The sequence below is a fragment of the Coenobita brevimanus genome, unplaced genomic scaffold, assembly GCF_032717465.1.
Source record: "Coenobita brevimanus isolate Jiangsu-jjx unplaced genomic scaffold, ASM3271746v2 jjx.HiC_scaffold_2386, whole genome shotgun sequence".
NCBI classification, from domain to species: Eukaryota; Metazoa; Arthropoda; class Malacostraca; order Decapoda; family Coenobitidae; genus Coenobita; species Coenobita brevimanus.
Genome location: NW_027643310.1, coordinates 70,439 through 96,911, shown reverse-complemented (window position 1 = coordinate 96,911; position 26,473 = coordinate 70,439). Strand labels below are relative to the sequence as shown.

General features: G+C 46.5%; 1 protein-coding gene across 1 annotated transcript; it reads left to right on the top strand.

Annotated features, from left to right (window-relative positions):
- Positions 1 to 429: 429 nt before the first annotated feature.
- Positions 430 to 26,089, top strand: LOC145389820 (high affinity cGMP-specific 3',5'-cyclic phosphodiesterase 9A-like). The gene is made up of 9 exons (XM_080264961.1): positions 430 to 449; positions 810 to 911; positions 1,692 to 1,827; positions 2,482 to 2,604; positions 2,872 to 2,984; positions 3,349 to 3,499; positions 5,996 to 6,085; positions 7,087 to 7,253; positions 26,056 to 26,089. Exons 1-9 carry the CDS (start codon positions 430 to 432, stop codon positions 26,087 to 26,089), a joined length of 936 nt encoding a protein of 311 aa, XP_080121087.1.
- The last annotated feature ends 384 nt before the right edge of the window (positions 26,090 to 26,473 follow it).

The window sequence follows — 26,473 nt, the reverse complement described above, 5'->3', positions numbered from 1 at the left end:
CTGGAATCCTGGCTCTATCTGATACACCAAAAACATTCACCATATTCTGTAGCTTCACATAAACATATCCGATAGAGTTAATACGGATACTGTCACATTAAAAGGGGTGTCAAATCCTTGATCATGCTCTTCTCACAACATTCATCCAGCCAGCTTGGATCTCATGTCAGTTCGCTAGCCTCATAAACCACAGACCTTACTATATTCCTTCTGCCTTAACTTGGCCCAGAGTTTCATACTTTTGTAGCTCAGTGGCAGAAAAAGTCAGTATGGTTTCTTGACAAGCACTTCTTCGTGACTAGTGCCATATTTGTATTGTTTATGAAGACTCCAACTATCTATCTATCTGTCTGTCTGTGGAAGGGAGAGGAGAGAGAGAGAGACCAAGGATGAGATGAGGGCTGGAGTGGGTATATATGAGAGATGAGGATGTCAGTTGGCGGGATAAGGTGACGTGGAGTCGATTTATTTGTGGCCACCCCTTACAGTATTAAGGTGTCTGGCAATAGATAGATAGATAGATAGTGGAATGTGTGGTATTTGCATTGGTCATCAATGTATTGTGAAGAAATAATGATGAGATGATGATGATGAAGATAACGATGACGAAGATAACGATGATGATGATGATGATGACAAAGACAATGATAATGATGAAAATGATGAAGATAACAATGATGATGATGACAATGACAATGAAGATAACGATGATGAGAAGATGAAGATAATGGTGATGATGATGATGATGATGATGATGATGATTTACATTATTTTTGTTGCTGTCTCTAATTTTCTCTCTCTCTGGGCAGTGATGGTGTGGTGGAGGCGGAAACACAAGAGCTACTACGACTACCTTCTGTCAACAGTTGGGTGTGGCAAGAGTCGCAAATATTACTGCTGCTGCAACACATGTGAGAGAGAGAGGTGGGAAGGAGAGAGGAATTAAGAGGATGGGAAGGGAAGAGAGAAAATGAATTGGCAGGAATGAGAGAGACAGAGAGGATGGGAAGGGAAGAGAGAAAATGTGAGTTTATGAGACCAAAGTTGAATTGGAAGGAACAAGAGAGAGAGAGAGTATACATGCATTCTACTGTGTAAATATATATACTGTATATAAGATAAGGTCCTCTTAAATGCTGTTGATCCTTATTAAACCGAACTTAGTGAGTGACAGACTAACTAGGAGAGTATGTGAATGAGGTTGAAGGGGGAGGAGAGAGGGAGGGGAAGATTGTGGGTGCAATGAAGGGATGAAGCAGAGAGTTATATGAGAGAGGGGGAGAGTGAGAGACTAACTAGAAAGAGTGTGTGTGAGAGAGTTGGAGGGGGGGAAGAGGGAGGGGGAGACTGGGGATGAGATGAGGGATGGAGTAGAGAGGTATATGAGAGAGGGGGGTGTAAGTTGGGGGGATGGAGAGTGAGAGACTAACTAGAAAGAGCGTGTGTGAGAGAGTTGGAAAGAGGGAGGGGGAGACTGGGGATGAGATGAGGGATGGAGTAGAGAGGTATATGAGAGAGAGGGATGTAAGTTGGGGGGAGGGCAGGGAAATGGGACAGGGTGACATGGAGGCATTTTGTTTGTGGCCACCCCTTACGGAATTAAGACGTCTGGCTATAGTTAGGTGATAGACAGACAAAGATAGATAGACAGATAGATAGATAAGTACTCTACCAATTTCTCCCCTCCACAGGTATACAGATCTAGGCCTGCTATCCAAGTTCGGCACAGAGATTGAGATGCTGCGTTATTTTCTGTGCCGCGTCAACCACTGTTACAACCAAGTCCCCTTTCACAACTTCGAACATGCCTTCTGTGTCACTCAGATGGTAAGTGGGTCCTATCTTTGTCGTAGATTTTCATTATTGTTATTATTATTATATAGTGGTAGGTGGGGTCACTCATCATCCACTTACTCGATGCAGTGCTGCTCTCAGGTGACTTCCCTTTCCTCTCTTCCTTCTTTCCTCCCATCCTCTTCTTTCTTTTTTCCTTCGTTCTTTCCTCTTCCTTCTGCCTGTGGGTGACTCTACACTGAGTGACAAACCAAATAGTTTCGTGTACACCAGGAAACCATTTACTATGCTGGGTGGTAACCATATAACCAAATTATGGTGCCTGGTGGTTTAGTGGGTAATTAAGGCTCCCCAATCGGATTGAGCCTTCGCAGGTTTATATCCAAGGGGTGGTTGGGGGTTTGTTGCTCACGTAATGCCACTCAGGGATGAGCGAGGCTTTTCACTCTCATCTTAAATGTCAGGACCAACTTGCCTAGCCCTGGGCTCCTACGCTCCTTGTGGGGCAACACAATATTAGATGATGATGATGATGATTCTTATTATTGTTGTTTTTCTCTTTGTCATACCTCATCCTGTCCTAAGATGATGATGATGATGATGATGATGATAGTGGTGATGAAAATGATGATGATAGTGATAATGATGGTGATGACAATGATGTTGATGATGATGATTTCTTGACAGATGTATGGTATGGTGTGGCGTTGTGGATTGCAGGAAAGACTAGGCGATTTAGATGTGTTAATTCTCCTTACATCCTGCATATGCCACGACCTTGACCATCCTGGATTTAACAACATCTACCAGGTAAGGGAAGCATTGTATTGTTTATTTATATTTGGCCTGAGTTTTAAATTACAGTATAGACAATGCACCTTAAGGGATATATAAAAAGAGGTGTGTAGTAGATAGATTGATATATTGTAGTGTTAAATATAGATAGATAGATATACTGTACTGTTAGAAAAATAGATAGATAGATAGACAGTCAGATGGATAGATAGATGGACAGATAGATAGATAGATACACAGATAGATTCACAGCACCACTTAATAGATTCATTTTGCCCACAGATCAACGCCAAAACAGAATTAGCCCTGCGATACAATGACATATCACCGCTTCAAAACCATCACTGCTCCGTTGCATTCACTGTTTTGGAGCAACACGAATGCAACATATTCAGGTGGGTGTATTGAGAGGACGGAGAATGAGAGACTGACTAGGAGAGTGAGTGAGATGGAGAGGAGGGAGGGAGATGGGGAGGGGGAGACCGAAGATGAGATGGAGGAATGACGTGGGGAAGTATGTGTTTGAAAATATTGGGAGAAATATTTTGAGTTGGTCTGGCCATGTAGACAGGATGGAGAATGAGAGACTGACTAGGAGAGTGTATCTGAGTGAGGTGGAGGGGGAGGGGAGGGAAGGGGAGACCACGGATGAGTATTCTAGTCCAAGTTTTTAGTAATTACAGATACTACAAACCCTCTTATGGTAAGGACAACTCCCTTACCCCATTCCAGCTCACACAAAACCATTTTAATCCACAGAAACGTGTCGGCCGAGGACTACAAGAAAATTCGTGAAGGGATGATCCGCTGCATCCTGGCGACGGACATGGCGCGGCACAATGAGATTCTGTCCGACTTTAAAGAGATCATTGAGGAGTTTGATTTCAAGAATCGGGCCCATGTTAACCTTGTACTTATAGACTGTAGTTGATTTTGACTTTTTGCCCCCTCATGGTAGGTATAACTGGTTGTATCATTTGTCATATCATTTATGAAGCCAACAATGTACTTGTGTGTGTGTGGCCATTCGCCTTGGACGCTGCAACTGTGAGCAGGGCAATAGGCAGGATGCCGGTGGGGAAGGCAGCGGGAGTGGCTGGGTTAACTGCTAAAATGTTGAAAGCCTCAGGAGATATAGGAGTGGGGTTAGTTGCTTTCTTGATAAATACGATTATGTGTGAGTATGTTGTCCTCAGAGTGTAATTGTAAATGTGTACAAGGGGAAGGGTAATGCCCTGGAAGGAGGAAATTATAGAGGCACGAAGCTTTTAGATCAGATAATGAAGGTAATGGAGAAAGTTCTAGAAGGTATGATTAGAGAAAGAGTGAATATTGATGAGATGCAGTTTGTGTTTATGCCAGGCAGGGGGACCACAGATGCCATATTCATTGTTTGACAGCTTCAGGAAAAATGTTTAGGAAAGAAAAGGGATCTGTACTTTGTTTTTGTTGATATGGAGAAGGCCTTTGACAGAGTCCCTTGACAGGTGGTGAAGTGGACAGTGAGAAAGCTTGGGATCGAGGAGTGGCTGGTTAGGGTGGTTATGGCTGTGTATGTGGGTGCTCGCACCCAGGTAAGGGTGAATAGAGATTTGAGTAATGAGTTTTCCGTGAATATTAGTGTGCATCAGGGGTCAGTTTTGATCCCCTTGTTTATTATGGTACTTGAAGCCCTCTCTCGTTACTTCTGAAAGGGACTCCTGTAGATGTGTGCTAATGATTTGATTTGGTGTTGACTGCAGAAAATGAAAGGGAGACAGAGGAAAGATTTAGGAAGTGGAGAGATGGTATGGAGCACAAGGGATTAAGAGTAAATGCAGATAAAACAAAGGTAATGGTATCTAGGGCTGGTGGCAGTACTGTCAGAGTAGAGGGAGGGTGGCCATGTGCAATTTGCCACAAGGGGGTGGGAAGTATTTCCATCTTGTGCAGTGTTTGTGATAAGTGGGTGCATAAGAGATGTAGTGGTATTAGAGGTAGACTGCGAGATAATGCTGATTTCATGTGTACAGTGTGTTGCAGAGAGCAGGTGGAGATTGTCAGGCATGAAAGGATTGAGCTTGCTGGTGAGTCTCTTGAGTGTGTGGAAGAAGTTTTTATTCAGGAGACATGTTATATACTGGAGGTGGGGCTGGAGCTAGCTCTGTGGCTAGAGTGAGAAGTGGTTGGAAGTTCAGAGAGCTGTTGCCTCTCCTGACATTGAAAGGGCTCTCTCTCTGTGCTAAGGGATCTTTGTATGCGGCATGTGTCCATCCATCCATCCATCATCCAATCCTACGTTGCCCTGTGATGGGCATGTGTTAGGAGTGTAATTCTGTACGGCAGTGAGACTTGGGCAGTAAAGGAAGAGGATATTCGCAGGCTCAGACGTACAGAAATGACAATGATTAGGTGGATGTGCAATGTGTCCTTTAGTGCGAGGCTTGGGGGGCCTAGGTTTACGATGGAAGAGTTGAGAGATAGGATGAGACTGGAGTGTATTGGTGTTGTGATAAGGAGAGGTAGATTGAGATGGTTTGGGCATGTGGAGAGGATGGGGGATGATAACTGGGTGCAGAAAGTGAGAAGTGTTAATGTTAGGGATAGGGTTGCGAGAGGTATACTGAAAAAGACCTTGGATGAGGTCATTGAGTGTGACCTCAGGGATAAGGGACTGAATAGGAAAGATGCCAGAGATCCAGCAGTGTGGAGAGCTGCCATCGGGTGACCGAGGCTGATGCATGCAAGCATGTTGGAACCTTCAAGAACGAAAAGAAAAACGAAACGACCTTGGTCACCTAATGGCAGCAGCTCTCCATGCTGCCTGATCTCTGGCAGCCTCAAGTATTTAATTCCAGCTAGTGCAAAATGGTCTGAGAGTTAGTCATAGGAATAGTGGTAGGTAGGGGCAACTACTATCCACTCACCCAATGTAGTGCTGCCTTAAGGTGACACAGCACTATGTGAAAAGAAAAATGCTTGACTGTAAAGGGGTGATTATCAGATGTCATACAACCAGATGAATCCCTGGTGGTTTAGTGGATTACTGTGCCCCATCCAGATGTGGCCCAATAGGGTTTACGTGCCAGAGGTGAGTCTTCAGAGGCTAAGTAGGTGAATACTGGTACCACAGAGGCTCTTATGGTAAGGTGGTAGATGGATGGCAGTGAGAGAGGGGGATGTAAGCTGGGGGGAGGGCAGTGAAATGGCAAGGGACAGGGCAACATGGAGGCGATTTATTTGTGGCCACCCCTTACTGGATTATGGCATCAGGGTATAGATAGATAGATAGATGGATTGACTGATTGATTATGTATGCTCAGGACAACTCTAGCATTTTATTTTAGCTAATCCCAGATATTTTATTACTCTAAGAGGGATTATAGAAGCCTGAGAGTGTTAATACTGGTTTTAATATCCTGCCCAGCTGTCCATGGTGCTGATCAAGGTAGCAGACATCAGCAATGAAGCGCGGCCGCTGGACATTGCCCAGCCCTGGCTGGAGTGTCTCATGCAGGTAATGGTTTGTAAGTTAATTCTTTGTCTTTGTAGGTGATGGCTTATGCAGGTAGTGTTCTGTTTATTCCTTTTTTTTTTTTTTTCCCCCGAGGTGGAAGTGCCTATCATCCATTCACTCAATGTAATGCAGCCCTCAGGTGACTCTGCACTGAGTGACAAGCCAAATTATTTCCTGTTGTCCAAGGAACCTACTGTATCATATCATTTATAAAGGCTCCAACATGCATTCGTCAGCCTTGGTCACCTAATGGCAGCTCTCCATGCTGCTTGATCTCTGGCAGCCTGCCTCAGCGTGCTTACATGCATCGGCCTTGGTCACCTCTTAGTGGCTATCCATGCTGCTCAGTCTCTGGCAGCCTCCCTATTCAGTCTATTATCCCTGAGGTAACACTGTGTGACCTCATTCCATATACTGGTACTAGATACTCTGTACTGTACTATGTTGTGTTGGTAATGAGGACTAGATCAAAACCTCCATCTCATCCTTGGTCTCCCTCTCTCCCCTGCACCACTCTCACATACACTTTCTTTGTCATTCATTCCCCATTCACACCTCTTGGCCAGACCATCTCAAGATCCTTTTACTAAGTAAGAGACTAACTAGGAGAGTATGTGAGTGAGGTTGAGGGGGGGAAAGGAAGGGGAGACCGAGGATGAGATGGAGGGATGTAGTAGAGGGGTATATGAGAGGGGGCAGTGTAAGTTGGGGGATGGAGACTAAGAGACTAACAAGGAGAGTGTATGTGAGTGAAGTGGAGGGGGGAAGAGGAAGGGGGAGACTGAGGATGAGATGGTGGGATGGAGTAGAGGGGTATATGAGAGGGGGGAGTGTAAGTTTGGGGGAGGGCAATAAAATGGAAGAGGACAGGGCAACATGGAAGCAATTTTTTGTGGCGACCCCTTACAGGATTAAGGCGTCTGGCTATAGATAGATAGATAAACAGAAACTTGTAATAGCTTCTAAAAACACTGATACTTATATTGCCATTCTTTCAACAGGAATTCTTCAACCAAAGTGACCTCGAGAAGTTGGAAGGGCTGCCTGTCTCTCCGTTTATGGATAGGGACAAAGTAACAAAACCATCATCTCAGTGCTCCTTCATTGGTTTTGTGCTCCTGCCTCTCTTTGAAGCACTAGGGAAGGTTCTGCCGGAGCTTGAGGTGAGGTAAATAGATTGATAGATAGATAGAGTGTGAGAGAGAGAGAGATAGACAGAGAGAGACCTAAGAGAGAGAGAGAGAGAATATACAGACATTCATTTCAGTGCTCCTTCATTGGTTTTGTGCTCCTGCCTCTCTTTGAAGCACTAGGGAAGGTTCTGCCGGAGCTTGAGGTGAGGTAGACAGATTGGTAGATAGATAGAGAGAGAAAGGGATAGATAGAAAGACAGAGAGAGATGTAAGAGGGAGTTAAATATGCAAACCTTCATTTCAGTGTGTCTTCTTTGGTGTTGTGCTTCTGCCACTCTTTGAAGCATTTTAGCAAGGCTAGTGAGAGAGAGAGAGAGAGATTTACTTTCTGTTGTTCTTATGATGTTGATGATGATGATGGTTCTATTCCAGTCTTTTCTGTTTGAATCTATTGTCTTTTATTATTATTATTATTATTATTATTATTATTATTATTATTATTATTGTAAGGGGTTGGCAATAGCCAACACCTACTTTCGTCATAAGATGATCCACCGGTATACATGGAGAGTAATGAGGAGGATGGATGGTGAACTTGTTGAACGAAAGGCAATGATAGACTACGTGTGTGTGGATGAGCGAATGAGAAGACAAGTGTTGGATGCAAGAGTGTGGAGAGGGTGGGGGAATGGAGTCTCGGACCATCACTTAGTGATGGCCAAGGTAGAGCTGCAAAGAAAGTGGTTGAGGAGACGAAGGGGAAGACAGGAGGAAGCAGCTCCTGTGAGAAGAGTGGAGAAATTGCAAGATAGTGAGAAAATGGCAGAGTATAAGAGCATAGTGGAAGAAAGATTGGGAAGGTATGAGCTAGAGCAGATGGAAGGGGTGGAAGACGTATGTAAGATATTCACGGAAGAGATAGGCGCAGCGTGTGAGGCGGTTTGTGGAGTGAGGAGGAGATGCAAGGGTGTGCAAGGGACAGCATGGTGGAATGATGAGGTGAAACGAGCTGTGGAACAAAAGAAGAAGGCATATGGTGAATGGTTGGCGAGTAGAGGTAGGGGAGAAGATGAGAGAGAGAAGAGAGAGGTATATGTGAGCAGGAGAAGGGAGGTTAAGAGACTGGTGAAGGAGAGTAAGAAGAAAGTGGATGAAGAGTTTGGGAGGAATCTGAGTGTGAAATGGAGGGAGAGTAAGAAATTGTTTTGGAAGGAGGTAAAGAAAGTAAGGCAGTGTGAAAGGGGAAATAGTAGGGGAGTGAAAGATAGGAATAATAGATTGTTGGTGGAGAAGAGAGAGAAACTGAGGAGATGGAAGGAGCACTTTGAGGATTTGTTGAATGTAGAGAATGAGAGCAATGCGAGTATAAGTGGTTGGGGAATGGCTGGGAGAAGGAGAGATGAGAGGAGGGAAGAAGAGATCAGTAGGGCGGAAGTAGTGGAAGCAATGAAGAAGATCAAGATGGGAAAGGCCCCAGGGATTGATGGAGTGTGTGGTGAAATGCTTAGGTATGGGGGTGAGATTGTTGTGGAGTGGATATGCAAGTTGTGTAGATTGGCTTGGGAAGAGGGAAGGGTTCCAGAGGACTGGAAATCAGGTATAATTGTTCCTTTATACAAAGGAAATGGGAGAGAGAAGTATGTGGTAACCATAGGGGTATTTGCCTTCTTAGTGTGACTGGTAAAATATATGGTAGAATACTCATTGATAGGGTTAGGCATATGACAGAGGAGCTAGTTGGAGAAGAACAAGGGGGATTTAGGAAGGGAAAAGGGTGTGTAGATCAGATAATTGTTCTAAGATGTTTAGTGGAGAAGTATCTAGAGAAGGGAAAGAAAGTGTATGCTGCCTTCATGGACTTGGAGATAGCTTATGACAGAATAGATAGGCAAGGTATGTGGAAGGTATTAAGAATATATGGGGTGGAGAGGAAATTGTTGAATGCTGTGAAGAGTATGTACGAAGGAGCTAGGGCTACGGTGCGAGTGGATGGTGAGCTGAGTGAGTTCTTTGATCTCAATGTGGGACTGAAACAGGGTTGTGTGATGTCTCCATGGCTGTTTAATATATACATGGATGGGGTTGTGAAGGAGGTGCAGGGTAGGGCAGTGGATGTGGGGGTGGCTCTAATGAATGAGGGTGAGATTTGGAAGATTCCGGTGTTGCTGTTTGCTGATGATACAGTATTGTTGAGTGAAGATGAATGGGAGTTGCAAGGTTTGGTGAATGAATTTGGGACTGTGTGTAGGAGGAGGATGCTGAAAGTTAATGTAAACAAAAGTAAAGTTATGGTGTTTGAGAGGAATGAAGTCACAGAGTGTGCAGTGAGGTTGGATGGTGAGGATATGGAGAATGTGAGTGCATTCAAGTACTTGGGTAGTGTGATGAGTTAGGATGGAACTTTGGGGGATGAAGTGCGTGAAAGGGTACAGCAGGGAAGGAAGGTTGTTGGTTCACTGAAAGCAGTGATGAGAAATAGGGAGGTGAGTATGGAAGTTAAGAAGTCACTGCATGATAGTATTGTGATCCCTACCCTGACGTATGGAAGCGAGGCGTGGACCTTGCAAGAGGGGAACAAGTCAGGAGTGAGAGCAGTGGAAATGAGTTACTTGAGAGGAGCATGTGGAGTGACATGGAGGGACAGGTTGACGAATGAAGAAGTGGAGGAACGTTGTGGGGTGGATGTGGATGTGGTTGAGAAGATTAGGAGAAATACACTGAGGTGGTTTGGACATGTGGAGAGAATGGAGAATGAAAGACTGACTAAGAGGGTGTATTTTTAGAATTTAGACAGTTTATTGAGACAAACAGTTATACATACATATACGTATACAGGTATATCTATATATTACATTATCACCTCAAAAGGATGAGGACGCTGAGCTACTCTTCACCCTACTCCGAGATATTACATACTAACATAAGAACATAATGTACTTTTCACCCTGCTCTGAGATATTACATAAGAGCATAATGTACTCTTCACCCTACTCAGATATTTTGTTCAGTTACTCTTACATCACAATATAGCAATGTCTACTTAAGTATGTGTTTGATGTTTTGACAATTCAGTATACTTCCTATTTTATCGTTATTAAACATCCAAACGACTTGTTCGGTCACTGAGTCTACAGCAGGATTTCTAAACTGCGCTAATTTTGAGCAGTGAAGTACATAGTGTTGCAGGGTGTGGGCTCTGGGTTCATTACACAGTCTGCAGCACGTTTTATGATCTGGCGTATCCACTCCAAGCTGCCACAGATATTTATAGCCTAACCTCAGTCTAGTGCATACAGAATCTTTCCACTTATTTCTATATTTTCCATATGTGAAGTGGGTTCTCAGAGCAACGTTAGTATAGTGATACATAGTTTCACTACTAGAATGTTGCTGCTCCATTCTCTGATTTTCCTCTTGACCTTGTTGTGTTCTTATTATAGTTTTAATCTGTTTCAAGGTTAGTTGGCATACTACATCTATGTCTTCTTTTTCTGCTGCACTCTTGGCTAGTTCATCAGCTCTTTCGTTCCCTGGTATTCCAACATGGGATGGTATCCATGTGAATGATATGAATCTACCCGATTGCTTGAGCTGATGCAGGACAGCTCTACACTGGAAGACTACGTCTGCCAGTGCAGGTGCTGTGCTCTTAAGGGACTCCAGTGCTCCTCGGCTGTCTACGAAGAAGCACACGTCTCCTTCACCTCCTGTGATCTCCCTGAGGCCGTATAATATTGCATATAGCTCTGCCTGAGTGGAAGACACGTTGTTGCTTATTCTAAAATTTATTTCGCTCTGTACACATGCACTGTCTGCTTTATCTAATATTACGATCCCACACCCTGCTCTGCCATCCTCTCTGACCGAACCATCGCAGTAGACGTGAGCAGTGTTTTCATTGTAGAGTTTATTTATTTGGTTTTGTGCATGTGTCCTTAACACACCTACAGCATAACATTCTTTCTTTTTCTGTAGTGGAGATATGCTCACCTTTACCTCTTCCTCTTCCCAGGGTGGAGGCCTAGGTGCCTGCGGTATCTCCTCACAGAAGTTTTGTACCTCGTATTTGAGTACGTTCCTCGCAAGGTCTTTCACATAGCCATTCTTGCCTTGCCTCCAGAAGGTTCTGGTTCCGTTAACAACATCTTTGATGCTGTTACGGAGTCCCAGTCCGCTTTCTGACCGCATGTGTCTTATTGCAGCCGCCACATTGTCTTCCTGAATTCTATTTTTTACACTCTGCAAATTTAGCTCAAGTCTCATGACATCTATCATGGTGTTCCTTGGGCAGCTAAGTATGATTCTCATTGCGGCATTCTGGATTTTTTCAAGTTTTTCCAGCCTTCCTTCACCAAGGCAAGAGAGGACTGGGCTTGCGTACTCTAATACCGATCTGACAGTAGTGAGGTACATCATTTTTAGTACTGGTACACCCACCCCTGCACCACTATAGGCCATTGATCTCAAGGGCTGCAATCGTGCCTTGCATTGCGTTATTATGTGGGTCATCTCGGCATCTTTACAGTCTGCTGTGTAGCCGACATACATACCTAGGTACTTGTAAATTCTCACCCTCTCGATGTTTTTGCCATTAATTACTAAATGTTTTTCCCCTAACGCACGGCACTGGAACTTTGTCTTACTCTCGTTAATTACAAGACCCAGACTTTTGATCAGGTTGCCGAACCTGTTCAGTGCAGTTTGCATAACATCAAAAGTTTTGGACTGTATCATGATGTCGTCGGCATAGATTACTGCACTGACCCCGAAACCCAGGTTTTCACGCGCCACTTTGTTCATTAAAAGATTGAAAAGTAATGGGCTTAGGACTCCTCCCTGTGGTGTACCAAGCTCTAGATCAGTGGTTCCCAAACTGGGGGCCATAACCTGAACCGAAGGAGTTTAGCGAGTAGGTAGTCAGTGGAGAGAACTTACACAGGTTACACAGAAACAAAACCAAGAATCAAGATGCTTGTTGATAATCTGCAACAACACCCTTCACACTGAGTGGAATGGGGATTCAAATGAAGGAAAAATGAACCTGGCATGAATGTTCAGAAGCAAATGGTCTGGCAGGAGGTGGGTGTGTCGCAATTGAAGGCCATGGTTGTGGCAGATAATTATGACTCACTATGATAGCATATCACTTCAGAATTATAAAGTTATCATTGTAAGATTCAAAGATCAGATCAAGTGCGATTAATACACTTTTTCAATCCAGTGATTTTTTTTTTAATTGCTGAATCAGCTTTTCGCAATAATGCAATTTTTAATTACTCTAAGTATGGATTTTTTAAATGTGCATTTTATTATTCCTTTAGTACCATTTCAATAATTATATAAGATTCAGCTAAGACAAAATACACATTTCTTTATTAATACTTAACAAAAGAGAAAATAACAAATGGAATCAATAAAATTACAGGATTTGCTAGAGTGATTTTTATATGGACATGATGAGTGTAGGACTGTAGTGTAGACAGTCACTGTAGTCATGGGTTATGGTTGGGGAAGGGGGGCCATGGACAAGGATCATGTATGAAAAGTGGGTAACGACCAGAAAAAGTTTGGGAACCACTGCTCTAGATGCTTTTCCCGGGAGAGTGTCCCTTGGGTCCACACCTGGGCCCGCCGCCCAAAGAGATAATCCCCCACCCAGTGCAGCAATCTTCCCCTTACCCCCAAGCTAGCTAATTCATATAAAATTACTTCTCCATTGGCCTTATCGAATGCACCCTTGAGGTCAATGAATACCCTGCAGTAGTCAGTATCGCTAGAAAGGCACTTAATGACGGCGTCTTTTGTCCCTTTACCTTTCATAAAGCCATACAGATTCACACTAAGCATGTCACCTATGAGGAATATTATTCTCTCTAACATGATTCTTTCCATCATTTTTGAAAAGCATGATGTTAGTGAGACTGGTCTGTTTCCTCCAGTCGCTTTGGGGACAGGGATGATAATTGCTTTTTTCCATGCTCTCGGTATTCTGCCCTCCCTGAGACTCATATTATACAAGTCTAACAGCGGGCCGTCCTCCATGCTGGCCAGGCAGTTAATTATCTCATACCTAATTCCATCCTCACCAGGAGCTGTAGACCTTCCATTTTTAACTGCACGCAGTAGCTCATCCCTGGTTATGTCTGTGCCTGTCATGTCTTCGGTGTTTAACGCAGTAACAATGAAGCTTCTCCTATTGTCCTGCCATGCCTCTAATGCCTCCCTCACGTCGTGTGGCAGGCATTCACTGCTCGCCGCAGATGCCCACAACTTCATTAAGTCTTCAGCTAATTTTTCTGGGTGTGGGTGTGCTACGTTTTTCACCTTTCTCCCTCTTACTTTGTTAACTTCTTTCCAAATTTCGGTTATGCTCTTACTGTTGCCTATCCTGTTAGTGAAGCGTTCCCAATACTCCCCCCTTACTTCCCTTTTGGCCTGACTACAAATCTGGGCCAGTTCCTTCATTGCGGCTTTGCTTGCGTCACCCCTACCCATTTGCACCCATTTTCTGTGAGCCAGTCTCATCGTGTGTGTGTGTGTGTGTGTGTGTGTGTGTGTGTGTGTGTGTGTGGATATTCGCCCCGCACATGTAGGGGCACGGGCAAACAGAGAGCCCGTCAGGGAAAAGGCGGAATCAAGCTCTCGATTCAGAGCAAAGCGGGAACAGCAGGCTGAAGGACGAGGGGAAGGCGGCAGGGGCAGGGGAAGGTGCGATGGTCGGTGGTGAAAAACGGCTGCCCGATGATCGACGAGCACGACGGGGCAGCAGGCGGAAGGAAGCAGAAGAGCTGCTGGGCAAAAAAAGCACCTCAAGTCTGCCCATCAGAGTCCGAGATGTCGGTGTACTCGGAGTCGCGATCTATATCCTCGTACAACTCTAGCTCCCCCGAGTCCCTAAGGCGAGGTGGAACGCCTAATGGGGAGTCTTGAAGGACCCGGCTAAGAGCTAGAGTTATGCCGCGTTCGAGCCTGGCGGCGAGGAGCTCACGAGTACACGCAGCATCGTCGGACTCAGCAGAGGATGGCAGAACAAGGGCAGGTGAGGGGCTTGCAGGCGGCGGATCGGTGGCGGAAGTTGTGAGATCCACTCCCTCAGCAGCAGGTGGAGAAACGGGGAAGGAAGGGCCCTCGACGTCGCGGTGGTCGGGCGAAACGGGGACGGCAGCCCTTTCCCCCTCGGCTGCAGACGGCAAGGAGTGGATCTCAGCAACGGTGGTGATGGTGTCAAGCTCCATGGCCGTGATCGGTGCCGGGTCGGTAGGGGGAGAGACAGACGAGCCAGTCGCCCTGTTGAGGGGTCCGTCCAGGCACAGCCGTTTGCGCGGTGTGCAGCGGGGCCGAGGTGGAGGTGGCCGGGACTTGGGCTGCGCAGGAGGCCGCCGGGGACGACGATCTGGACGAGGGGCTGAATATGCGTCTCCGACAAAGCTCTGGGGGATGACAAGTCTTGGTAGCCCGTTCTCCTCAAAGATCTGAGGGAGGAGAACGTGCAACAGAGCCTTGTCACCCCCACAAAAAGCCTGTGCCGTAGCGACGCACATCGAGACCAGGAGATTAGTCTCCCCAGAACACCCAGGATCACGAGACTGGCGTCTCTGGGCCGTGGGGCGCCGCCGTGCATGGGCAGAGCCCTGCACAGCAGCACCTCCCGGCCCAGTGACATCCGTAGCCTCGGGACCCTTGGGTGACTGACGGAGCCGAAACTCCACAGCCTCACCCTCGCCAAGAGAGCGCCAAAAGTGTCGGGGGTTAGGTGCAACGATCCCGGGTCTGTGCACGAAAACATCAGCACCGGTGTCCCGGCGCTTGATGAAGCCGTACCCAGACTTCACGTTGAACCACACCACCGCACCTGTGATCTTCGTGACTCCCGGCGGCTTAGAACTACTGCTGGATGCCCCCCTCAACGGGTCGTAGACGGTGGCAGTAGATCGCTGGTCGGGCATAGCTGGGAAAGTCTAGGGGTTCCGCTAGCCAAGTTTCACTTAGACGGCAGTGATCCTCCTACGGCTGCTAGACCGGAACTGCAGTCTCATCATTTGCGACAGTTGTTTTAATTCTTTATTGTTATAGTATTTGTCTGTATGGTATGAGCAATTTTTCTTCACGCGCCTTTTATGATTGAGTAATTCGTTAATAACCTTAACTAGGTCTTCGTAAAACTGGTCTACACTGCTCGGATGATAGCCACTATACCATTCCCGCACACCATCAATAAAGAAATCAACTTTATCTTTGGGTAGTGTTAATCGTTTTCTGCTATGTGTGATTTTTCGTTTTCCCAGTGGTATAGTGATAACAAGGGAGAAGTGATCACTTAGCAAGTCTGGTGCAATTTCACATTTTCCCTCTAGACCCTGACCATTTAGAATCACAGCGTAGTCTAATCTCCCTCCCTTGATATGTGTCGCCTCCTGTGTCCCCAGTACTTTGGATTCAGGGTAATCTAATATAAACTGTCTAAATCTCACGCCATTAGTATTGGTCTTTCCCTCTGTCTCCAAATCTTTGTGACGAGCATTAAGGTCCCCAGCTACTAAGGTCACTTCACTAAAAACAGTATCAGGCAGAGAGCTAACGGCAAAGCAATTTTTAGAAACATACAGGTTAATTACGTTCAGCACACCCTCACTCAGATAAATTTTGACGGAAACTGACTCCACACCTTCACTCCTGTGGGGACACTCTAACAGCTCCGATGGAATGGAATTTCTTACGTATGTAGATACACCCCGTATACCATCACCCGCCATAAGTTGATACTTTGTATATCCACCGAGTTTAAACAGATTGCCATCCCTATCCCCCGTCTCCTGAAGGAGTATCACATCTATACAGTGATTTAAAATATAATAGTGAAGGTCTGTAATTCTATTTTTCAATCCATTCACGTTCCAAGATATTACCCTAAGTTCGCAGGGACCCATTATCCATAGGTGTCTCTAATACCATATTTGATATTTCCTCTAATTCCTTGGAGAACTTGTCCATATGTTTATGCAGTTCCAGCCAACCTTTAAACACTTTACACTTTTTCTCATCATCCTGGCACGTTTCCAAAACCCTTCCTATACCTGCAACACCACTGGTCAGAACCTTGTGAGTTTTGAGCGTTTTCTCTTTTCCCCTTATTACAATTTTACGCTCTGGAGACTTTTTGGCGTGTTCACTCTCACTGTTGCTGTTTACTATGTTGTCTGTGCTCTCACTATTGTATTCAGCATTTTCTGTCGGGTTCATAAGTTTATTAACTTTCTTTTCTAGTGCTTCTAGTTTTCTGCCCAGTTCTTTTATGTATATGATTAACTCACCATTTCCCTGCTGAGTATTGGTGTTAGGTTGTGTTGTTGTGAGGGATGGGGTGACCACGTGACTAGGATGTGGGGGTGAGGTGTGACCTGCGCTGCTGGCAGGTGGGGCTATGTCGCCATCACACAGCTCGTCCCTGGGACCCGTCGAGGCATTCCTCAGGAGCGGCCACTCTGCCTCACCACCTTCCCCATACACGTGTCGCCTTCCCACCCACGCCTGCCTCCCTGGTGCAGCCTGGACCTGGCAGGGCTGTTTCACGTGGCCAACACTTCCATCCGTTGATTCTCTCCCTCCCCTTGTCCTCTGCTCTGCTGTCCTTTCTTCCTGCCCCTCGGACCCTCGCGCCAGATAATTTGGTCTTTTTGGACACAGAGGAGACCTTGCATTGTGGTTTCCACCACAGTTACAGCACCGAGGTTCGACACGTGTCCCCATCTTGATTTTTTCTCCGCATTCGCTGGACTCGTGCTTCCTAGCGCAGAATCTGCAGCGTGTGTCCTCTTGGCAGCGCCAGGCCCTGTGTCCCCACCTGCTGCAGCGAAGGCAAAATGCTGGTTCCTCAATGTAGGGCCGTAAGCTTCTGTATCCAGCACCCGGAATAAAAACTTGCCTTGGGATGTCCCCTTTCATTAGGGCAATCACTTGGTTCTTCTCCTGTCCCTTGTTCATGTGTCGCTTGGCCCAGATAAACCTAGGGTCGTTCAGGAGGAATTCTGGGTCTAGAACATAAGAACATAAGAAGAGAGGATAACTGCAGTAGGCCGGTTAGCCCATGCTAGGCAGCTCCTAGAAGAGTAACTGAACTACTAGAATGAGATAAGGATAGCAAAGAAGAAGGCTCTCCCCCACCCTCCAAACCCTCCAGCCGAAGCCGGCAGGAAAAAGTCAGAAAGAACACTACGCCGTATAGAAAAACTGGCGTGGACATTTTACAGGAAAGTGTGAAAGGAGAATAGAGACTATCACAGTGTAACCTGAAAAGGAAAAATTATGAATTAGTATTGGTTATAAGATTTTCTTTATTCTATATCCACCCCTTATTAGTCATATGCTTATCTAGCCTATGCTTGAAACTCTCAATGGAAGAGGCAGCAACTACTTTACTAGGTAGCTTATTCCATTCGTCTACTACTCTATTACCAAACCAATTTCTACCTATTTCCTTACTGAAACGGAATTTTTCTAGTTTGAAACCATTATTTCTAGTTCTATCCTGTATGCTCACTTTAAGTACCTTGCTAATATCTCCCTTATTTATACCCTTCATCCACTTAAACACCTCAATTAAGTCTCCCCTTACTCTACGCCTCTCTAGCGAATGCAGACTTAGTCTTTTCAGTCTGTCTTCATATGACAGGTTCCGGACGTCATGTATCATTTTTGTCATTCTTCTCTGTACATTTTCTAACGAATTAATATCCATTCTATAGTAAGGACACCAAAATTGTACTGCGTAGTCTAAATGTGGCCTTACTAATGCTAGATAAAGTTTCATTATTACTTTAGATGATCTATTGCTCACGCAATAGTATTATGGGATATCTAAACACGATAACCTTGGTGCATCTCTCCCTCTCCTCCGGAACCTGCAGTGTCACACCCTCAAAACCAGTCGTGGTCAGCATCTCCACTGCCTCCTGACTTCCTACTGTGACGTAAGGTCTCTGCCTACCTTCCTTAAACAGGACCTCGAACCGTCGATATGCAAGTCCAAGCTTCACCGTCCAGAGTAGTTTTTGGTGATAATTTAGGTCAGTGTTGGTGGGGAAGAGAAGCCTCACTCTATTCCTTGGGGTGGCCTCGTCACGGTCCTGGCTAGGCATTGCTCCTGACCCACGTGGTGTAGTCGGCTGCACTCCAGCTGCCTTCCCCGTATCACATGGTATAGTAACACCTCCATCTACCCCACACGACTTATTCTTTACCTTTTTGTTGTCTCTGTCCTCTTCTTCATCACTCGCTTCCCTCTCGCTGCCGCGTATCATCCTCTTTCTCTTCTCTCTTGTACTGATGACCTCCGTAAACCCGGTATCCATATCTATTTCTTCCTCGTTGTCACCCAAGGGGGCCTCCCTTCCCTCGTTCATGGCCATGGCACTAGCCATTTCAGGGGACGTTGGTTTTGTAGTGCATCCGATCAGTTTCAACTCAGTTGTTAAATTACTGTGTGATGAAGCGCTCTGGGAAGCACGTCTGCCTGCCGCGGAGGTCAAGGACAGAATGAAGAGGGTGTATGTAGGTGAAGTGGAGGGAGGGAGAGGGAGGGGTAGACCGAGGATGAGGTGGAGGGATGGAGTTGAGAGGTATATGAGGGGGGTGAGTTGGGAGGGTAGTCAAATGGTGGGTGACAGAGCGACTTGGAGGCGTTTTGTCTGCGGCCACTCTTTGCGGGATTAGGGCGTCGGGCTATAGATAGATAGATAGATCTATCGGTGGATAAATCAATAATTATATGGTGTCACGGTAGGGTCAGGCTCCATATTACCTCACCCTTACCAGCTTACTTCGGCATTTGTCAGGTTAATATACATAATACATTCACTGTTATGTCCATCCATCTCTCTCATTCTCCTCATCTCACCCTGTTTACTCCCCTCTCATCATCATCATCATCATCATCATCATCATATTTCCCAGTTCTGTATTATATAACCATCTTTTTTTTTTTTTTTTTTTTTTTTTTTTTTTTTTTTTTAACATACTACATAAATGTAAGATGTGTTGTACTTCATGAATATAGGATATGGCTGTATGATAGGCCAGCCAGTTGCAAGTAATGGTGTGTGTGTGTGTGTGTGTGTGTGTGTGTGTGTGTGTGTGTGTGTGTGTAATTCACCGGGTCGGTCAGGATCACTTGATGGTCGTGATCGTCAGCTTTTACCCTCCCGGAAGGGAGCTGAGAGCTCATATAGTCCGATCTAAGGGCAAGGCTGTGACCACACACGCACACACCAGTCCCCTTGCTCAAGGGGGACAGTAACCACCCACTTCGTCAGTGAAACTTTTCGCAACGTGTGTGTGTGTGTGTGTGTGTGTGTGTGTGTGTGTGTGTGTGTGTGTGTGTGTGTGTGTGTGTGTGTGTGTAAACTTAACCCATTAGCTGTGGTGGCTTCTCTTCAGTTAACATAAAATCGCTTACTGTATGCTGAAGTATATATACATATATATTTATTTTCCGGTCACAGCGTTCATCTAGCACGTCATATACTGTTCAGTTCTGCCGAGTTGCTCTTAGCTGAACGTATCGATGTAACGTTAGCCAAAACAAAATACCGTCTTTGTAACTAATTCGCATCTTACAGTTTCGATATCTAATCTCATTGTTCGTACATCACGATACTTTAGGCAGACAAGAAAATAATCTACCGAAATAGAAAACGCTAGTTACATGGATAACTGATATATTTTTCGTTCCTGGACTAGGCACATTTTACCCCTCTCCTATTCTGTCCTACTTTAGCCTAAACCAACCCATCCTAACCTACTTTTCTCTGCCCTACACTACCCTACCCCAGCCTACCCTGCCCTAGCGTTCCCTACCCTATCCTACCGCTGAGGTCTCCTGTAGGGATACTCGTTCTTCGGTTTTTGCCAGGCTTAGGGAGGTGGAGGAGATTAAGGTGTTGGACATCCGTTCTGGGGGCGGAGAGACTTACAACATCCCTTTGTCTTGTTGTAAACTTTGGTCTACCCTTTCCCTGTCATGACACTTCTCCGGAGTCGATAATATTCCCCATGCAGTGCTGAGGTACCTGGATGATGAAGCAGTGTCCTTCCTCCTGAGTCTTATAAATAGAATTTGGAGAGATTCGTCCACTCCTGCTTCTTGGCGGGGGCTGTTGTCCTACCGTTTCACAAGCCAGGTATTGCAGGTCACCATCTTGGTTTGCGTGGTAGGTTGCCTTTACTGATTATGGAATTTTTCCGTATTGGTGCCACCTTGTTTCCCTCATATCCTCAAGAGGAGGGAGTGCCTCAAACTAGTGTCCTTAGTGTCACCGTCTTTGCTAAAGTTCAGGAAGATTTTGTTGGCTCTGTTCCGGAGGGAGTGTCTGCCTCGCCGTATCCTCGCTATCCACATCCGTTTGGGTACAGGGTGAAGGCTGCCATGGGGGATGTGGATGTTCCAACCTTTCTTGTTTGTCCTGTGCGTGTACCAAGGATGGCTCCCTGGCTCCTCTCAGGGGTGCAACCGTGTGTTTACTTTCCTGAGAGAGGGGCCTTTCTTTCCTCACAGGCGGCTCTTTGCTATTTTTTTAGAACATGCTTCCTCTCACAGTGTCTCGATTCTCGTATGTACTGATGGATTGAAATCCCGTGAGGGGACAGGCTTGGATGTTATATTTCCCGATTTCATTCGTGGTAGGAGTCTTCCCGCCATCGTATCTACTTTTATCGCAGAACTTACTGCTATTTTACTCGCAGTCAAATTGATATTTAGCTTCCCTCCTGTTTGTTATACAGTTTTTAGCGACCCTGCCGATCTCCATTTTGTGTTTTCCCGTCCAATCCTCTTTTGTTGTCTACAGTGTTTTAGAATGGCTGTGCTTGCTAGGGACTGCTTTGTGGTTTTGTACCATTGTGGGCAATGAGCATGCTGACGCTCTGGCAAAGGCTGCTGCCTCTCGCCCATCCTCACCTCTCCCCTGCCTCGCTCAGTGATATTCATCTAACCACTCACTGTTTGCTCCCACTGGCAGAGTAGGTGGGATGCGGTGGGGGCCAACAAAATGTGTGATATTTGTGGGTAAACGGGCCCCTTCATTTGCCGAGGTCTGAATGCAGGTGGGAGACGGCTTTATGCTGGCTCCGAATGGGCCATTCCTGGTTCTCTCATTGATTTTTAATGGAGGACTCTACCCCTACTTTCTGTGTGAAATGCTTCGTCCCCCTGACTCTTCGGCTTTTGCTGATGGTGTCCACTGTTGGGGAATTGCGCCATCGTTACCTCTTTGAGCACCGGGCAGGAGAGGGATTGTAGTCTTCTGTTGGTACTTGGAGAGGATGCTTGTTGTGGTGGAGGGGGAAACCTTTGCTTGGTGCAGGCAGCTGCACTACCGTGTAAAATTTAGTATTCAGTGGTTTTAGTGTTCTTAGTGTTTTAGTGTTTTTCTTGTTTTAATTATGAATTGTATTTTGTGTGTGTGTGTGTGTGTGTGTGTGTGTGTGTGTGTGTGTTTCATCTTTTCGAGTGCTTTTATTCTCGTTGTCGTCCGGCGGCATATGACCCTGGTTGTTGTATCGCCAGATTTTATTGTATATACTTATTCAGTTCAATTTACCCTACCCTACTCTTCTCAACCCTACACTAGCCTACCTCAGCCTACCCTACCCTACCCTGCCATTGCCGACCCAACTCTACCCTACTTTAACCTACCCTCCCCTGTACAGCCCTTTCACCACTACATTACTTTTCCTGTTTTCTTCTCTCTACCTTCGGATGATTCTCTGCACCTCTACAGTAGAGAGAAATTTCGAACTGGAAGGGTTAAATACTGCCATCATCAACCCCATCTCTATCAGGGGATCTCCTAAGTTGAATAAAATCATGCGGTCAGCTAGGACAATGTAAATAAGTTGTTCTCGGCTTGAAAGATTAAATGATTCTGTCCCGTCATCCTAAGAGGGTTTTCTGAAGCTGTTGGATATCGTCAGAAGCTAGCAAAGAGTAAAAGTGACATCCGCAAACCGAGAGCTCTGCGTCCAGCGCTCCGCGGTTCAAGTCCCAGAGGTGGACAGATGTTTTGACGTGTAGACGTTACCAGGGCGTAGCTTGGTGGCCTACCCTTTAATATTCTGGACTAATGGTGGTCTAGCCTCGTGCACCTGCGCTCCACCTCATAAGGAAAAAAAAAAAAAGGAAAGCCAAGGGTCATGAATGAACTAAAGGACTGAACTAAGCGGGGAAGAACAAAAATCGTAGAGAAGATCGCCCCAAATTTGATGAGACAGTGTAGTATAACTGAGTGAAATAGGCGTTGGATATGACGGAACTAAACGGCAGTTATACCCACCTCTCTTCTGTACCCTACACTACCCTGATTCAGCCTACCCTACCCTACCCAGCCCTACACTACCCTACCCAGCCCTACCCTACCCAGTCCACCACCACCCAGCCCTATCTTACCCTGCCATAACCTATCCTACCCTCCCCAACTCAACTCGACCCATCCCTACCCCATACTGCCAAAACCAACCCAACCTTACCCCACCCTGTCAAGACCGACACAATCCTACCCCACCCTGCCAAAACCAACCCAGTCCTACTCCACCCTGCCAAACCCGACCAATCCTTTCCCACCCTGCCAAAAGCCGACCCAATCTTACCCCACCCTGCCAAAACCGACCCCATCCTACTTCACACGGCCAAAACCGACCCAATCCTACCCTACCCTGCCATAACCGACCCAACCCTACCCTACTCTGCCAAAACCAACCCAATTCTACCCCACCTTGCCAAATGCGACCCAGTCCTTGCCCACCCTGCCAAAACCGACCCACACCTACCCTACCCTGTCCAAACCGACCCAATCCTACCTCACCCTTCCAAAACCGACCCAATCCTACCCCACCCTGCCAAAACCGATCCAATCCTACCCCACTCTACCAAAACCGAGCAAACCCTACCCCACCCTACCAAAACCAACTCAGTTCTACTCCACTCTGCCAAAACTGACCTAATCATACCCCACCCTGCCAAAACCGACCCAATCCTGCCCCACCCTGCCAAAACCAACCGAAACCTAACCAATACTCTGCCAAAACCGACCCAACCCTTCCCCACCCTGACAAAACCGACCCATACCTATCCCACCCAGCCAAAACAGAGCCAATCCTACCCCACCCTGCCAACTCTGACCCAATCCTACCCCACCCTGCCAAAACCGACCCATCTCTACCCCACCCTGCCAAGACCGACCCATCCCTACCCCACCCTGCCAAAACCGACCCATCTCTACCCCACCCCGCCAAGACCGACCCATCCCTACCCCACCCTGCCAAAACCGACCCGTCCCTACCCCACCCTGCCAAAACCGACCCGATCTTACCCCACCCTGCCATATCCGACCCAATCCTACCCCATCCTGCAAAGACCGACCCGATCTTACCCCACCCTACCAAGACCGACCCATTCCTACCCCACCCTGCCAAGACCGACCCGTCCCTACCCCACCCTGCCAAGACCGACCCGTCCCTACCCCACCCTGCCAAGACCGACCCGTCCCTTCCCCACCCTGCCAAGACCGACCCAACCCTACCCCACCCTGCCATAACCGACCCAATCCTACCCCACCCTGCAAAAACCATCCAAGTCCTACCCCACCCTGCCAAAACTATCCCAGTCCTACCTCACCCTGCCAAAACCGACCCAACCCTACCCCACCCTGGCATAACAGACCCAACCCTACCCCACCCTGGCATAACCGACCCAACCCTACCCCACCCTGGCATAACAGACCCAATCCTACCCTGCCCTAACCAAACCAATCTTATCTAACTCATTTTTCACTCTAACACTTTCTTCAGTTTTCTTCATTCTTTCTCCAGACGATTTTCTTCAGCTCTGGAGAGGAATTTTGAATTTGAGGGGTTAGATACAGCCAGCATCAACCCCTTCTCTGTCAGGGGATCTCCTAAGTTGAATAAAATCGTGCGGTCAGCTAGAACAAAGTAAATAAATCGTTCTTGGTCTGAAGGGTTAAATGATTCTGTCCCGTCATCCTAAGAGGGTTTTCTGAAGCTGTTGGATATCGTCAGAAGCTAGCAAAGTGTAAAAGTGACATCCGCAGACCGGGAGCTCCGCGTCCAGCGCTCCGCAGTTCAAGTCCCAGAGGTGGACAGATGTTTTGACGTGTAGACGTTATCAGGGCGTAGCTTGGTGGCCTACCCTTTAATATTCTGGACTAATGGTGGTCTAGCCTCGTGCACCTGCGCTCCACCTCATAAAAAAAAAAATAAAAAGGAAAGCCAAGGGTCATGAATGAACTAAAGGACTGAACTAAGCGGGGAAGAACAAAAATCGTAGAGAAGATCGCCCCAAATTTGATGAGACAGTGTAGTATAACTGAGTGAAATAGGCGTTGGATATGACGGAACTAAACGGCAGTTATACCCACCACTCTTCTGTACCCTACACTACCCTGATTCAGCCTACCCTACCCTACCCAGCCCTACCCTACCCTACCCAGCCCACCACCACCCAGCCCTATCTTACCCTGCCATAACCTATCCTACCCTCCCCAACGCAACCATAACCTACCCATGCTTACCCTCGCCTGCCCTAATCGACCCACCTCTATTCTACCCTGCCATAACCGACCCATCCCTACCCTACCTAAAATGCCCGCCGTGCCCGCCGCCGGACCTCCCACCTCACCACCCACCACCCCACCACCGGGCCGCCACCGCACCACCACCCCAGGAGGATACAACGGTGGGGTTAGTGACCCCGATCAAGAGGGTCACAGTCCTGGGCCCCTGTTCCCCGCAACTGCCCCAAGTGACCAGGGAAAGGCAACTACCTTGCGGGCGGGACAACCATCGTCAGAAACGGGGTGGGACTGAACTAGCTTCAGTCCCAGGTAACACCGTATTGACGGCAATTGTTACACCCTCTAGGGCAGGAGGCCCAAGGGCAGGAGGCCCAAGGCTACGGCCTAATAAAGTGTACGAGGGTAAGGCAACCCAAGGCTCCGGCCTTAGTACACCCCAGAGAGAGAGTTGCCCCAGTGCATCCCTCTCCTGCTGTTCTCCCCTACAGGAGCAACACCACGCCGACGGTCCCTATACGTGGCGGGGAAGGAGCGGCCTTGTACGCCCTTCAGTTGCTTCTGGTTGGAAAGATCAGCTCCCGGCTACGGCCAGAGTACGTACCAGGGTAAAGAGCCCCTTCTATCGTATGTGTGGCTTTTCCCTACTACGGGAGCAACACCGCGCCACATTAACACTTTTTTCGATTTTCATCTTTCTTCCTCCAGACGATTTTCTTCAACTCTGGAGAGAAATTTCGTACTGAAGGGGTTAGATACAGTCACCATCAACCCCTTCACAACGAGGGGATCTCCTAAGCTGAATAAAATCGTCCGGTTACCTAGAACAAAGTAACTAAGTCATTCTCTGTCTGAAGGGGTTATTGTGTCTGTCCCATCATCCCGAGAGGGTTTCTTTAAGCTCCAGGAAATCGTCTAAAGGTAGCAAAGTGTAAACATGACGTCAGCACTTGTTCTAGGCGCCACAGATCGAGTCCCGGAGGTGAACAAAGGTTTTTATATCATATAGACGTTTTATATTTTATATTTTGCAACTTTCAGAGGCATTTACTCAGCTTTAGGAGTCTTATGGATAGGCTTAATCAAACGTATCGAACCTCCCATGTTAGAAAAAATAGCTTACAGAAATGCGTCCTCATACTGAAGGGGCGGAATGGACAGATCGAGTGACTAAGATATTGAATTATGTATATGACTGGTTTTGATGCTATTTCTATTATTATTATTATTATTATTATTATTATTATTATTTCAGGGAAATGTCCCAGGCTTCTAGACTGGCTGACTAGCGAATATTATTAAGTCTCCCTTGGCTCCATGCTCCTTCCACTCAAGAGCCTGCACTTCACGCATTCCACGCACAAGATGGCGCCACCGCTGCATTCCTGCGAAGACGAGAGGTCAAGAGGACGACACTTGCTTTTTGTTTGTTTGTTTACTGTAATTCCTTAAAGTTGTGATCCCTCCAACTTGAATGCTCAGTTGTAACTATAGATAACTAGAATACGATGCTAGTCACGAAGAAGGGCTATGAAAAGATACAGAGCTTGTAGTATTTTTTTCTTTTAACTAAGATACATGAAATAAGCTGCAAAAATACGAAAATACGAGCTTACTTAATGTAAATGAATTATAGTACGTTCAAGATGGAGGGAAGGCATTTTGTATTTTGT